The sequence below is a fragment of the Micropterus dolomieu genome, linkage group LG14 (assembly GCF_021292245.1).
Source record: "Micropterus dolomieu isolate WLL.071019.BEF.003 ecotype Adirondacks linkage group LG14, ASM2129224v1, whole genome shotgun sequence".
NCBI lineage: Eukaryota > Metazoa > Chordata > Actinopteri > Centrarchiformes > Centrarchidae > Micropterus > Micropterus dolomieu.
Genome location: NC_060163.1, coordinates 9,019,929 through 9,035,480, shown reverse-complemented (window position 1 = coordinate 9,035,480; position 15,552 = coordinate 9,019,929). Strand labels below are relative to the sequence as shown.

At 42.2% G+C, this 15,552-nt stretch overlaps 1 protein-coding gene across 1 annotated transcript in view; it reads left to right on the top strand.

The window, feature by feature from the left end:
• The window catches only part of shisa9a (shisa family member 9a), an 84,113-nt gene continuing 68,561 nt past the window's right edge, over positions 1-15,552 (top strand). Inside the window, exons 1-2 of the mRNA XM_046069746.1 lie at positions 1-512; positions 1,247-1,353. Of these exons, the coding sequence (XP_045925702.1) occupies positions 1-512; positions 1,247-1,353 (619 nt within the window). The remainder of the gene's footprint in view (positions 513-1,246; positions 1,354-15,552) is intronic.

The window sequence follows — 15,552 nt, the reverse complement described above, 5'->3', positions numbered from 1 at the left end:
ATGAGAGGGAAATACTTTCTCCTCGGCTTCTTGTTGCTCAAACTTATGGCTCTCGTGTGCAAGGCTGACGGGGAGCCAGGACTGCTCGGAGGATTCGTAATGATAACCACCTCCAACGGCTCCAGGGAGGAGGAGAGCGTGTCCGAGGAGACCCCACACACGGAGGACCAATGTCGGGGTTACTACGACGTGATGGGCCAGTGGGACCCGCCGTTCGTCTGCAAAACGGGCAATTATCTGTACTGCTGCGGCACCTGTGGCTTCCGCTTCTGCTGCTCCTATAAGCACTCGCGGCTGGACCAGAGCACCTGTAAAAATTATGACACCCCGGTGTGGATGAAGACTGGACAGACTCCCTACAAAAAAATCAACAAGCACGACCCCACCAAAGACAAGACGAACTTAATTGTTTACATCATATGTGGAGTAGTGGCCATTATGGCTCTTGTGGGGATTTTCACCAAATTGGGGCTGGAAAAGGCGCACCGGCCTCAGAGAGAGAACATGTCCAGGTAAGTCTCCCGCTTTCTCTCCTCCTCTCCGCCTGGCTGCTTCTCTCAGTGCGCTTGTTTACAAAAAGACTTGCAGTAGTAGCCTACGCACGCATCTGGTCTGGAGCGCGCAACGTGTCGTTCTTTCCCTCATCTGCCTCTGTGCATCTCAAAAGTATATTATGGGAATATAATTGAAACAGATCAACACAACATTATTAAACAACAACTCGCTTGAAATGCATTATATATTCTATACACAGGCCTTGGTTTCTGGGCAACAACAGCAACTTATGTCATCTTCTGTTTTGAGACTCTTATTACACTGCATGCTCTCTCCACTCCAGTCTATCCATCAATTGTAGTATAACATAACACACCCTGGGCTATACCCTTCTCTCATTAGGTGGGGGTGGTTTCTTTCACTAGGGCAAGGCGGCATTGCGCTCCATTGTGTATCTATCTTAGTGGAAATCAGTGAAAATGCTTTTATACACCTTCACAGTGTAATCTAGGCTAAGAGTGTATGTGCAATGATTGCAGCAAAAATAGGGCAAATTAAACCAAATGTTTTTCATTCATCAGGGAATCCTATTTTCTTCCAGTTCGCTGCACATCTGTTTCATGAAAATATGTTGTACAGCAATGCAGCCCAACTGAATAATTCAATTAACCATGTTATGCACAGTTCCTCATGTTTGCACCCCTCATCCATCACGCCTCTCTGTCTCTCTCCTCCCCTCTCTGTCTGACAGGGCCGTGGCCAGCGTGCTGCAGGGCGGGTGTCCAGGTGAGCAGTATCGGGGGGAGGAGTCTCTAGGGATGCATTCGCAGCACTTTGTTTCCAGGTCCACAAACCTCCGTGAGTTGTTTTTTATATATATATATATATGTTCTGGAAGTTTTGGACAGCTCATTGCTGGCTGTTGTGAATTGTGTGTATAACTTAAAGCAGCATGTGGACGTGTGGGTGGGGCGTGTGTCAGTGAAAAAGCTGCTTACTTAAAGCGACTTCAGCGTATCCAGGTTGGTGTCAGAGGCCCTTATGAAGTCACTTGGAGGGATGTAAGTGTGTGAGAGTTTGGTATCAAGTGACTCATCACAGGTGGACTCAAACTCATGGCTGGTTGATAGTAGTATAAGCACAGGGAGACCATACACACATCCCCGCAGGCTTGTTCCTATTTTGTTTCAAATGAGAGCATTGGGTTTTGTTTTATCTTGCACCGGCCAGATATCCATCCATTTCATAACACGCTAGAAAGAGAATTATCTGCCTGCCTTTTCTGCAGCTTTTCAAATCCAACCGTTATTCACTGTTTTATTTTGGTTCATGCCCACATGATAAAATGAGAGAGAGAAAAGGGGAAGTGGGAGTGTGTGTGTGTGAGTCGGTGAGGAAATGGTGGTGGTGGTAGTGTGTTTGTGTGTGGGGAGGAGGATGGGGGGGTGGGGCTGGGAGTTTGAAGTGTGGCGGTGGTGGTGGTAGAATACAGAGCGTATGAATGCCATCTATTTCTGTTTGAGTCCCGTGGGCTGCTACAGTACCGAGCTTCTTTGTGTTTTAACACCGAAGATCAAACAGATGAATGCACACACACACACACACACACACACACACACACATACACACACATCTGTGCGGTACAGACCAGAGCATACAATATATACAAGACATAAACACATGGAAACAGCATTCAGATTCCCTCAAAGTTGCATCATCAATCTATAATTCTTGTGCCAAAGCAAAAGGCAGATCTAAGAGCAGATCAGCATAAACAATATGTATGAGACACACAGTGACTGTACTCACACTCGTCTGGTTAGAGGACTGTCTTTCCCTCATTTCTTGTGTTACTATCCAGCCATGTATGAATGAAACAAATCAATTTCACCAAGTTATTACATCTGGCGTTGTGTTTTAAAGATAACTTTTTCAACAAATTGCCAGTTGGTTAAGATTATTTTGCAGTTTTTCAATGCAAATAAAGTGGCAGCAAGGATTTTGTTCCTAATTGCGGCTTACTTTTTGCTTTGGTTAAAAGAAAAGAACATTGTTTCTTAATTTTGTTAGAGTGCCAATAACATGCACAAAATCTCCATCCCCATCCCCTCCCTCGCAGGTTACAGTTTATGTTTGGAAACTTCACACACTGTTCACAGTTGAGTCTAAACCATCAACAGTGAGCCGTCAAGTCATGGGTGCTGGTGAGTGCTATAAACGTCAGGAAGACAGGAAGTGTACATGTAAGGAGGTGGTGGTGGGGCGGGGGGCTGAGTAGCTGCTTCTGTTGGCGAGAATGAGATAAATATGTAATCCTACAACAGCTCCCCTGGCTAACGACAAGGTGACATAACCCTACTCAGCATGAAGCACTACGCCCACAGACACCATCAACATCATGATGAGAGTACATCTCGTGGAAAGGGGGACTGAAAGGTTGCACTCATCGACATTTTTTTTTGTTTGGTGTTGGGTGGGGGCTCAGTCTCAAATAGATGCTACCTCGAAAAGAGATAAATATCGCTTTCAGAATGGGTTGGGGTCTGCTCAAATCTTTTTTCTTTCCTCGCTGTGGGAGAGATGAGAGGAAGGGGTGGCCTATCACCTGAGTGGCCAGGAGCACACTGCTGTGAAATAGCGTTTATTATTTGCAATGTGGACCCTGCTCCCCTGAACCCCTAATCCTCAGGGTTCTGTGTGGTCATGTGAAATGTTATTAACCTCTGTGATCTGGCGGGATCCTCCCTGACAGCCACCCGATTGGCTCACGGGTCCCGCCGCTGGCCGAGGGCGACGATTCATCACTGGGCACGGGGGTTGGGCGTTGGTGGGGGTTGGGTGGTGGTGGTGGAGCGGAGAGGAATTCGATATGGATTTGCTGGATATGGACATGTTTTTTTTTGTTTTGTGTGATTAAAGGAAGATAAATTGACTGAAAAGGGCTGAAAGATTTTTCATTGAGAGTGCCGCTGTGGATACAAAAGACAGACGAGGAAGGGAGAGAAGAAAAGTGACGAGAGAGGCAATTGAAATGTAAACACAAGTTTGGTCTGATGTAATGCAGGATGACGTGCTGGAAAATATATAGTTTTTGTGCAAACCACATATTGATTATAGCTTATGGCCAGATTGCCCTATTGCTGGCATCAATGAATCTGATCTGGCAGGTCTTGACTGCTTATATGGGAGGAGAAAATTCCTTTAGGCCTTTTGCGACTGTCAGTCACGTAATGTAATTTGTCTGTAAAGGAATCACTGATGGTCACTGCTGCTTTATCATTTATATAGTTCCCTTGCAAGCACTTTGCTAAATGCATTCATAAACAAGGACAAGAAAATCATATTCCCAATATGTGCTTTGCTGTGCCTTGATAATTTGTAATCATTATCGCACGTACCACACAAGTGAGAAACGCACAGCATCAATTAGTAATACAAAAGCTGGAGGTTTGTGTTTGTTATGTTGTGGGCCCCACAAAATGGACACTTTGGTTGCTTTGTGAACCAGAAACAGCCCACCAACCCCCAGGTGGGCCCAACCGGCGGACTTTCATGTCATCTCAAAACCCGGAGACATTGTTTGAATCCTTAAAAGGCTGAAAACCCTGCGTCTCTTCACATTCAGCATCAAAGAGCTGAAGAGGCAAAGGAGGGAGGAATAGAGAAAGAGGGGAAAGTGAGAAAAGCTGGAAGGAGAGAGGACAGTGTATTGTGAGGAGTCAAGCAATCTTAGCGGCAGCACCCAGACTGACAGCATCAACCTTTTTATTTTTGAAGCTCCAAAGGATGGGGCTTTGTATTTGTCGTTCAATATTAAAGCAGCACTAAAGCTATATGCTCATGTTTGGATTGTCATGAAAGAGTCTGAAAACATCTCAAGCCATTGCCACTAAAATTAAAGTGACTTTCATCACAGATGTTGGCACTAGAAACTATAAGTGTAGAGAGTTTCCTAAGTGTAACTGACAAGCAGCAGCAGCTAATCTCATTGTTGCTACACTTTATAATATCATAAAGAAGTTAGTTGTGAAATTTAATTGGAAAATAATAGCTATCCCTGTGAATTAGTACACCGAACCTCCAGTCAGATATTGTACTTAGTCATGCAATTGTCATTTTTGATATCACATTAAAGAGCTTTAGGTGGGCAGCACTATTAGTTTTATTAAGACAAAACACACACAGCTGCACGCACACACACACATACACAGCGCTCTGTATTCACAACTCAATTCACCATTTGCGGGCTTAATTACCTCCCCAGCAGTTATAATCTTTTCCTAAACATTCTGAGATGGGAAGGATGAAATTTTAATAGGTAATTGCTTCTGAGATTGCACAGGCACGCGAAAAGACCCTGTCTGCAAAAGCCTCCTGCTCCGCCTTGTGACTGTGTATGTGTATATGTGTGTGTGTTTGTGTGCGTGACTGAAGGTGTATGCGTGGGCAGTGTGTATGCAGTGCGTAAGTGTGTGTTTGCGCACAGTGCAGGCCTGTCAAACGGAGCTGTGCATATCCTTCGTTTAAAGTAGGTGACTATGTGACCTTGTCTTCCCAGCTGTCATCTGAGCCTTCAGTGTGTCACATCTGATTGCAGAGTGTCAGAGCGGAAAGAGGAGCTCCAGCTAGTGAACTTACACACCACAGCACAGGCCGTAGAAACAAGCAAAGAGGCTCTGTGAAAGAGAAAATGACAGTGCTGGAGGTAGTTATCTGTGAGACGTCACTCCAGCTCCAGCTCCAGCTCCGTTTGAAGCTCGGCTTCTAGCCTCATGTTCAAACAGAGTTTGTTTTTCAGACTTGTAGCTCGTTAGAGCGTCAGGAAAGCTTCTGCTATGTCTACAGCTAGTTTTGATTCATCCAAACCATTGAGGAAAATGTTTTTTTTGTCCCATTTTTTTATGATTTACTTTTGTTCACTTGCTTATTTACAAAGGAATCACACACACAAAAGTCACATGAGCACAGTAGTAATACATTTATTGGCCATTTTCATACATACATTCACTTTCTTGCCAAGAGTTAGATGAGAAGATGGATACCTTACCGTATCTGTAATCTAATGAAGCTACAGCCTGCAGAAGGTTAGCCCAGCTTAGCATAAGGACTGCACGCAGGGGGAAACAGCTAGACTGGCTCTGTCAAAGTAAAAAAAAATCAGATTACAGGCACCTATTAAGCTCACTAATGAACACCTTGTATGTTGTTTGTTTACTCCGTACAAAAACTGAAGCGTTAAAACAACAAGTTGTGGTTTTACTGGGTTTATGCGCCAGACTATTCCTTAGCTGGATATAATGCTCATAAAGCCACAGCTGGTCTTGTTTACATTTCTTATTTTGTATGAATTAAATAAACAAGACATAATATGTTAATTATTAGGCTTTAGAGGGGCTGGTAGGGTTAGGGTTATCTGAATTTGCCTCCAGTACTTGCCGCCATTCTGACAGCTGATTGTACCAAGAAGATTAATATTTGGCCAACAAGGTGGAGACTGAAGCAAGCAAGCCACAACCACCCCTACTGAGAGTTATCAATTGAGACACCTGTCAATCAAGACAAACATGGCCCAAAATATGCTTTGCTTTAAGTCCAAACACACATAACATATGAGCAAAACTCTTATTAGCTGTTGATGATGTCCTGTCAAATGGCTAATGGAGAAAAATATGCAAAACTAAGAGACTAAACTAATCAGATTTCATTCCTCGTATTGTAACTTTAGCTGCAGATAAAAGTCTGCACTCTTTGGCACAATTCGCATTGTCTGCTAGCTGTCAGACATCAACATCTGCCTCCTCATAACACTTTGCATTAAAAGTGATTTAGATTGTTTGAAAAACCCGTCGCTCCTAACAAATCCCATTGCTTTTGGTGCAGTTATGTAGTGCCACACGAGCCCTTGCATCGTTCTTACCATTAAAATAAGCTAAAAAGTGTAAATCAGGCTACAGTGAGCAACAAGGCGAAACCACAGAAAGTCACAGGCTCAGATTCTCAGAAAGTGCAGAGGTGTCTTCTCCTCTCCAGGGCCTCATTCCTGCACCCGCTCACTGCCTAATTATCTTAATGTGAGACCCCTTAGCCGCCCAGGGACGCCATTAGACTCCTGTTTATGAGGGCTCTGGGGCCGCACAGCCTGCAAGCATCGACCAACGGCAGACATCCACTCAGTTGAGTCGCAGAGGGAGACCGGCCAGGGGAGGTGTCAACACAGCCTGCGGATAGAGGGAGACTGGGACTGAGGACTGGAAGGAGAAGAGAAGCGAAAAGATTGCAGAAAACGAGGAGAGTGAAATGGAAAAACTCAAAAAGAAAGTATGGTTTTCCCCTTAAGTAGCAGGCGACCCCTAGCTGCGTCACATTCATGTTACTGAGCATTAGCTTCTTTGTGAAAGGTAATGTACATTGGAACAAGCATTCTGAGGACATTAAAAAAAAATCAGAGCAGACAGAGTGGTCTAATGCATTCAGCACATCCTTTTCTGTCCTTAGTGTTCTGCATCAGCCTGTGTGTAATTTCCCATCTTGTCATTGTAGGGTTGGTACTATAAGAAGTAATAAGGACGGTGAATATCTTAACTTCTAATCAGCTGCCCCCGCTCCTCACGAATATTAAACAGTTCTTCTACTCCCAGGAACTCACATCTTGCATTTGACAGGTAATTACGTCTCTGACTGTGTGTGTGTGTGTGTTTGCAGGGTGTGGATGCCAAGTCTATGTTCACTTATGCGCTCATCATATATACGCTTTTGCATGCTCGTGCGTGCAAATGTCAGGCACGTAACTTGTGGTGCCCTTCAGTAGAATCCTGAGCGCGATGGGCAACATAACGTCCATCCATCTTCATTTATTTCAGTCTCATTTACATTTGACTATCTGTAAAGATATAGCACTCACAGGCAGTCATGGGATAAGGAGACAGACTTCCCATCTGTATGTTTGAACAGGTGGTTATCACCACTGGTTTCTAATTAACTGCTACACTGACTCTACTAAATCGACTTTTCAAATTACTGAGTCAAGCCCTTTTACAAATATTAGGATTATTTTCTGTCATATGCATTCGCACAAAAATGTATTTATTAACGAAGATAACTCACGTCAAGGGTTTTCTTCATAATTCTGGCTGTGTTAAAGTTACAAGAGGCACTTTGCTCAATGCATGCATCCTTATATTTGTCACTGCAGAAGGGTGATGATGTTCTTTTGAATGTCATAGTGGCATTATACGCCTGTTTAGGCCCACTAACATGTGGCTCTGTTACGCTGTGTGAAATCCTCTGTAATCTGCAGTTGTCCTTTTATACTATTTCTAAAAGGGAAATAGTCTTATAATCTTCTGTATGACTGGGAATAATATATATTCCTGCCACTTCCCAGCAGTGTACCAGCTGTGTTCCAACAGTATTCAGTGGAAGCTCTCCTCTCATGGAGTATGTCAGTGATTCCCAACCAGGGGTACTTCTGCAGTTGCCAGGGGGTACTTGGAAAGATTGTACAGTAGTAGCTCAACATATTTGAAAAAAATGATGATTTGATTCAAATAAATAAATATATTATCCATATATTGAGCGCTCTGCACCTGAACATCACAGGTTGCAAATAAGAGTGGGTGAAAAAAGTGTAGTTAGCAAGCAAGCACATAAGTCTAGCAGTTAGCTTAAAGTGATGCATTAACAGCTGAAATAGTGGAGTCATCCCTATGTTCCCAGCATGTGTGTCTGGGAGCATAGAACCTTGGGAACATGGACACACTCCTGAAATAATTAAACGTGATGGATCAACAGCTGAAATTGTGAGCTAAAAGTAATGGATAAAGGGTTTAAATGTCTAGCTTATGTCAGTGGCATGGAGGCAACCTTGACTAAACCAACCTAAACACAGACGGTTCACTTTTATGATCGAATACTGTAACAATATTCACTTTTATATCAATAGAAAATAGTGCTAAATGGCATCCAGTTTAAAAACTCTCCGCATGAAGACACATGGAATATGACTGTTTGTGTTGATGAAGGAGTACTTGAGTACATCTGACAGGCCCTTGATACATCTGGAGTACAGTACACCTTATTAAACTTATAGTATTATGGGAGCTGAGGCTTGTGCTGGTCAGTCACTTCTCCGTGTGTGTGCATTTCCAAAGTCTTGGCTTTGAAAGAGAACAGTCTGTTTTGGGTGAACTGGCCAAAGCGACAGATAACTTCCCATGTCCCTAAGGTGCCGAAGGCTCTTTTTTGTTTTCCTTATGCTTGCACATGCATATGGTCACCAAAAGGCACCCACACATGTATAACTTCCATATACACACATGTATTCAGTTCCACGCCTGTGTTTCACACGGCCCGGGGGCAGGCAGCAGATTTGCTTGGCTTGCTGACTGATGCCACAAGCAATGTTAAGTCACCAGCAAGGGAAAGCTCATGCTGGGAGCACATGAACCTTCCCTGCCACACCTCCGTTCACATACACACTCATCACCAAACTCAAGGTGGTGTTCTTGGGAGAGCAAGCTCCCTCTCTTTCTCTCTCATTTGCCTGCGGGCTTCAGTATGGCCTGCCTCGCTCGCCACCCTTCCCCCGAGGAGGTAGGGACACATTGGCAGCCTTCCCGCTGCTCACCCTCCCATCCTCGTACATACATATGGACACACACAAACACTGAAACACAAAAACTCGCGGACAGGCTTACAGCCCTCGCCCCCACCACCCCCCATCCTGCTGGGCACTGGCCCATGGATAGGGGACATGTGGCTGGGCAAAATGCGTCACGATGCTGGGCTCTCGCTCCGACAGATCTTGTGCCTGCCTGCCTGCCTGCAAATTACCAGCCTGGAACGACTCACAAAAACAGAGAAGGAGTTTTGTTTTCCAGCCTTCTGATTGCAGCAATCGCCCTGCTCTCAGCTCCCCTCGGCTTCTGGCCACTGTTGGCTTTTCTCTTGGCATTTCTTATGGCAGTAGTTGGTTACAGAATTTGTTCTTCTTTCTACTCCCTGTGTTGTTTTTGTTGCAGTTTCTAGATGACAATTGCACCATTTTCCCCATAGAGAAGCTGAAGTGTCTTTCTGTCTGTAGCCATTTATGGTATATGTATGCAACAGGCTTAGAATGAACTGACATTGAAAGTGTTACATTGCATACTGTTTATATTTTGCGCTGTGTGCTTGAATGAATATGAGTAGAGTCTACAAGTGAACAACAAATCTCCTTCCTTGGAGGATTTACACCAGGAGATCAGACTGATTGTATTGTTCCAGGAGATTTTTCTTCAGGAAAGGTCACACGTTGTCTTTTTTTATTTTGCCCACGTATAACCTGACACTGTTAGTGAATGCTTCACACAGTCAGAATCACCTTAGTGTCAAAGAAGAGAGTCAAGAAGAACACATTGATTGAATACATACACAGATGTGGTCAACATGTAGTAACAGCCGTTAAAATGGATTGCGATGCTGACCCTGTTTCCAACAGTAGCATTAAAGGAAGAAACATGCTTTTTTGCTTTCTTGCAGAGAGTTAAATGAGTAAATCCACTTTGTCCAATCCACTTATGTTTAATAAAAAACCATAGCCAGCAGTGGTTCAGCTTAGGTCGTGTTTTTTAAAGGGTTAAACAAATAATTAGCAAGCTTTAGGTTTCCCCCTGTTTCCAGTCTTTATACTAACCAGCTACTGGCTGTAGCTTCATATTTAGCGTACAGACATGAGAGTGGTATCAATGTTCTCATCTAACTACAAACTCAATACAAATACTGATATTTCAAGAAATGTCAACTTATACTTATATTCTCCTCCTACTCCTTATGCTCAGTATGCCTAAATATAAATACAAAGATTCCATTTGCTGCTAACACAGTTTGCATTTGTCGCTTGCAACTGCTTGCACGAAAACATGGACCTGAAGAAGTAAATTAGCGTAGAATCAGTGCATGTGTTACCCAACATCATTTGATAATTCACTTCATTAAAAGTTTGGGAGAGAAAAGTGAATGTGAAAAATGTTATAAATAATTCCTGTTGAGGTAAACTTGAGCAAGATAATAAATCCATAACATATTCAGCAGGTTCAGGAAGGTACAAAGTCTTTATGTCACTGTAAAAATCACATGGTTGTTTAAAAATGCAATGCATGCCATCAATCCTTCCTGAATAAATAACTAAAATGCATATACGTTAGCAAAGCCACAAAAGTGAAATCCTTTCTTGCCAGAAGCCCACTCTGCTGCTGACTCAATATGGAAATTTGGATTGTTTTCCTGCCCTTTCATTGGCCACCATGTTTAGTCTCATGCATATATGCAAATGCACCATTTTAGTATCTTCTCATCAGATCACAGGCAGCAGGATGGCACTGTGTCTGTGCAGAAAGCAACTTAATGAGCTTCATGATCCCAACGGGCCTAACGTTATTGGAAAATCAGACAGAACGTTAATTTAGGTGGCTGCCCAACAATATGTAATAGTATTCAACTTTTATTTAGCTCTGTAATTGTGTGTAGAGCTCCTCTGTGCACTACTTACTTCTCTTGAGTGCCTAGACGTCTTTGGACTTGATCATCATATGTGCAATCACACAAGAAAGGTACCGTTTCATTATAGAGAAATGGCAATTGCATTGAATGCTGTAGTGAGTAGAGGAATACGAATTGTAGAGAAGCATAAGAGACAGGCATCCAGTGGGACAGGTACCTTTGGATGTCACTGTCAGGCAGCGATTGAATCAGTCCCACACAGGAATCTTGGGAAATGGAAGCCGAGGGGATCTGAAAGTGCCTTTTCCCCCTCCTATTCTGATATATGTGGTCTGAAGGAGAGTAGTGGTACATGCCAAGTCTGTAAGATAGAGACAGTGAGAAATTGAGAGAGAGAGAGAGAACGCGTTGAAATGAGACGGGAAGAGTGCAAGTGGAGGACAGGAGATGACAAAAAGAGAGATTGTGAAAAGAGGAGTGTTTGCCGAAAGATGGTGGAAGGAAATCTATACTGAGACCATCGATCTTTCAGGCCTCTCCTGAAATGAAAGGGGGAGGACACAGAGCGAATAGGATTCAGACAAAACTCCCTGTTGCGTTTTGCCTTCGAGCACACAATGGCAACATTTCACTGTTGTGGCAATGTGGCTTCTGTGCTTTGACATCCATTTAGTGCTGAATTGGTCAAAAGCTCCTCTCCGTACAAAGTCCCCATTTGCTGTTGCATCGGCGAGTCTATTACATGTCAAGTGTGAACAAAAGTATTGATGTGAAAGTGGCATTTGCACTAGTTGTGCATAGTTTACAGGTAGAAAATGCAACGCATTGATTTCTTGCTTTTGCTGTTAGACAATGAGAAGGCATTAGGTATTTAGATGGAGAATGGGAGGTGGCAGACACAATGAGGTTAGGAGTGTGTATATTATATATATATATATATATATTATTGTATGAATGTGAATACATGAATGTGTGTACACATGGGTAATTAGTACAAACATGGTTTTGCATTTATTTTCTCTCACATGTTCAATTTTTTAGTTTTTAGGGTAATTGTGGTTTACAATGACCTTGGTTTGCATAGTTTCCTTTCTTGATGATAATAATGTTATACGAACCAAGCTAAATGCTTAGATCTGGGAATGTGGTAACATTACTGTAACAAAGGCCAGTGGGCTGAGAATCATGAGCAGGCAGACGATCAGACAGCATTAAAACAAACACCCAGGTTGAGAAAACAAAGGTGTCCCAGATCCATACTACGTGACCTTTTAAGCAGAATTTGAGTATGTGCTTTGTTCCCACTGAAAAAGTGACACAATAAAGTCAGTTAACACAATTCACAAAGGAAGTGGTGCAGCTGCTCACAGCTGAAAAACAATAACATGGATTGTGATGAAATAGCCTCAGGAACACCTCAGAAAACTAACATTACATTTTTGGAAAAATACATTGTTGCTGTCTTTTTGTGAAATTTAATCTGCAGTGACATTCTTAATTTGCAATTTGAAAGTGGAAGTATATTGATTTTCTTGTATACTGTACAATCTGCACAAAACAGTAATAAAGATTGACTTTATAGTGTAGTAGCATATACTGTCTCCGGTTAGAATGGGATTACTACACACAAGAACTTCATGGTTAAACTCCGACGTATCTCACTTTGCGTTTTACCTTCAAATAAAGTGGTTTAGATAATGTAGCTCAGCTGGTGCCACTGGAGTTTATTGCCCAACAGACTTTGTGACGATGTTGTTGTGTTTCTTGGTCACTGCAAGAACTTTGGTGAGTATAATGTTATCATAAGCATTAGAACATTTCCAAGTTAAGGCTGAATTCATCACAAATTACACCTAAATATCCAAGTATTTAAGATCTCTAAATGCTGACCATTAAAATAACACAGTGTAACATAATAGAGACCTGAATCTTCTCAGTGCATGTGCCTAATATTGAAATATTAAAGGTTGGTGGCAATGCAAAACCTGCATGCACCGTTTTATTAATATTGTATTGCTCCGGGATTTTGAAAGGTCAAAACTTGATTCAAGTTAAGTCTTTGGGCAGACAAGTCTTTTTTAACTGAAGTTCAACTCAAATCCAAGTCTTTTAGTCTTCAGCTCTGGCCTCTGCCCATCCCCGTCTGCTCCTGATGTTATTTCAGCATCATATTGAATTTCATCTAGCTGTACCTGAGCCATTTAGTCCAGCCATATGTTTGTATTGATTTTAATCTGCACCCTCAATACATCCCCACTTCCTCTTCGTCCATTCCATACTTCTTTCTCTCTTTCTCATCATCTCCTCCTCTCTGATTGTGTACATTGTTCCAACAGGCTCTGCGTCGCCCTAAGATCAACCGTTAAAAGACATAAATGATATATAACACATTCCACGCAGCACTGCCTGCGCAACAGATTAAATTTATGTATGACTGCCTCCCCTGACCCACAATATGTATCTCCAGGTACCTTGCTAAATTGTAATGCATTTCACATCGTTCCAGGTTGTTCTATGAATGTGAACAAGCCACTTGTCTCTCTTCTCTTTCTTGGTAAAAAAGTTCAGCTGTAAGCAAAAGTAAGCATTACCACAGCGTCCCTGGTTCCGTTGCATCTGAGGACCATTGTGGCATGTCTTTATTGAATAGGGGTAACTATATTTTAACAAACCCAGCATAAGCTGAGATAGTGTTTGCCAAACATATCAATAAGTCCTCATCTTAAAAGTCTTTTCTCTTGTAATGTTAACAGTTTTTAGATAATGTGTGATAATATAAACAAGTACACTAAGCAGCCAAACAGGGTTATTAAGTCTCATCTTACATTTTTCCATATATAGTCCATCCACTTATAATACGTGGACTATCCAGCTTTACACTGAAATACATGAACTACACTTATTTTTTACTTCCATGTTTGATGCATGGATCATCAACTTGGGAGGACTTTTTGCCTGGAGCCCATTAGCTTTAGCTTCAGGCTTTTAGCATGATATCATGTGCTGTATGTAGCCACCAATTACACATTAAAACCCTTTTACAGGATTCTCTTTTCAAAACGATTCAGCTGGAAACATTAAACAATCAGCCGGGAGCAGAGTTTTCAAAAACCTTATGGAGCTGACCTGTTAGATTTAATTTCAGTCTGCAAAATAGAGAGTTGCAGACCAGAAATGAGAAGTCGCTTTTGTCTGCCTCTGTCTGAAATCAAGGACCCACTGTTTCAACAATTACTAAGAATTTTTATTGCTAAATCTTCCACCGTTTTTGTTGTTAAGGTCATGTGTGCTGTGCTGGAATGGAAATGGAATGGAAGGCTTGACAGTCATAGCAACACTAAGGCAGTTGGGGAACAGCTTTGCACACCCATGTCATGTCATTGGCACTGTTAGTATTATTATTTTTTTTTTCAAAATTACAATCACGTTTTCAATTAACTCTGCTGTTTTTTAAAATCTTAACTTTTCTCTTTAGCGAATTAATTGAATTTCCGGTTGGACGTTCACTCCTTCTACAATTCAATGAAATACAAGCTTATGTGTTCTAATGCAGTCTCCCCCTGCCATAAATGAATACAGTAAAATCCATAGGAGTAGCAACAAAAGTTAAGTACAGAGTACTGCCCAGCAGAGGCTGCCAAACCTTTGTTTGCATTAATGGTTTATTGATGCTAAATTGCAACACCTTTAATAGCCTACCATTTGACCAGAGCTGCACAGTTTTCAGCTCTTGTACATGCCAATATTTGGAATATTTATTCTCAGAAATACATGCGCACATCTGCAACCTGCCAGACATGTATCAATATCCAGATAAAGTGTGCTTCATTAGCCCCTAATCCACGGAGTGGTTGACTTCTGGCTAAATTTGCAACACATGTCTTAAAGTTTTATGGTAGGCTATTGGTTTGAATATGAATCTGCAGTACAAGCTTGCTTTGCCAACCACCAATCTGACCTGAACCGACATTACCACCCCAGCATTGGCTCAGTCCTAAATTATTTATTGTTTTCTGATTGCATTTGCTAACTGACATCTCAGGCCTCACCATCACAACGTCCACACTCCTACGCTGTCTGCCCATCTGCGGTAGATGGAATTCCACCACTGCTTTATCCATGAGCATGGCCATGGCTGCAACATTTGTTTATAGCAGTGCTTGTTTATTTTCTGGGATGATTTGCTAACAGCAGGCACAGGGCACGCAGAGGGGAGAGAAAGGAAAGAGGAAACAAGAGAGTGATGCTAGCTAAACCGTGTTTTTATGGAGGATAATTTTTCCTCCCCAGAAGGCAGTGATTGGCATTAATTACCTAACAGGTGCTAACAGCGATGAATCTCATAATTAACCGGTTTAAATTAAGTTCATTTGGGAAGACATGAGTATGAGACCGTGGGTGCAGAAGTGTGTGTGAGCATGTGTTTGGTGTGTGTATGTGCGCAAAGGAGAAATTAGAAGTGAGAGACAAAGTGAAAGGTAATGTCAAAGAAAGGCTACGCACAATATGCATGTACAGTAAGGATGCATGCCAAGTTCGTGTTTCTGTGTCTGTGTGGTGATTGTATACTTGTGAGAA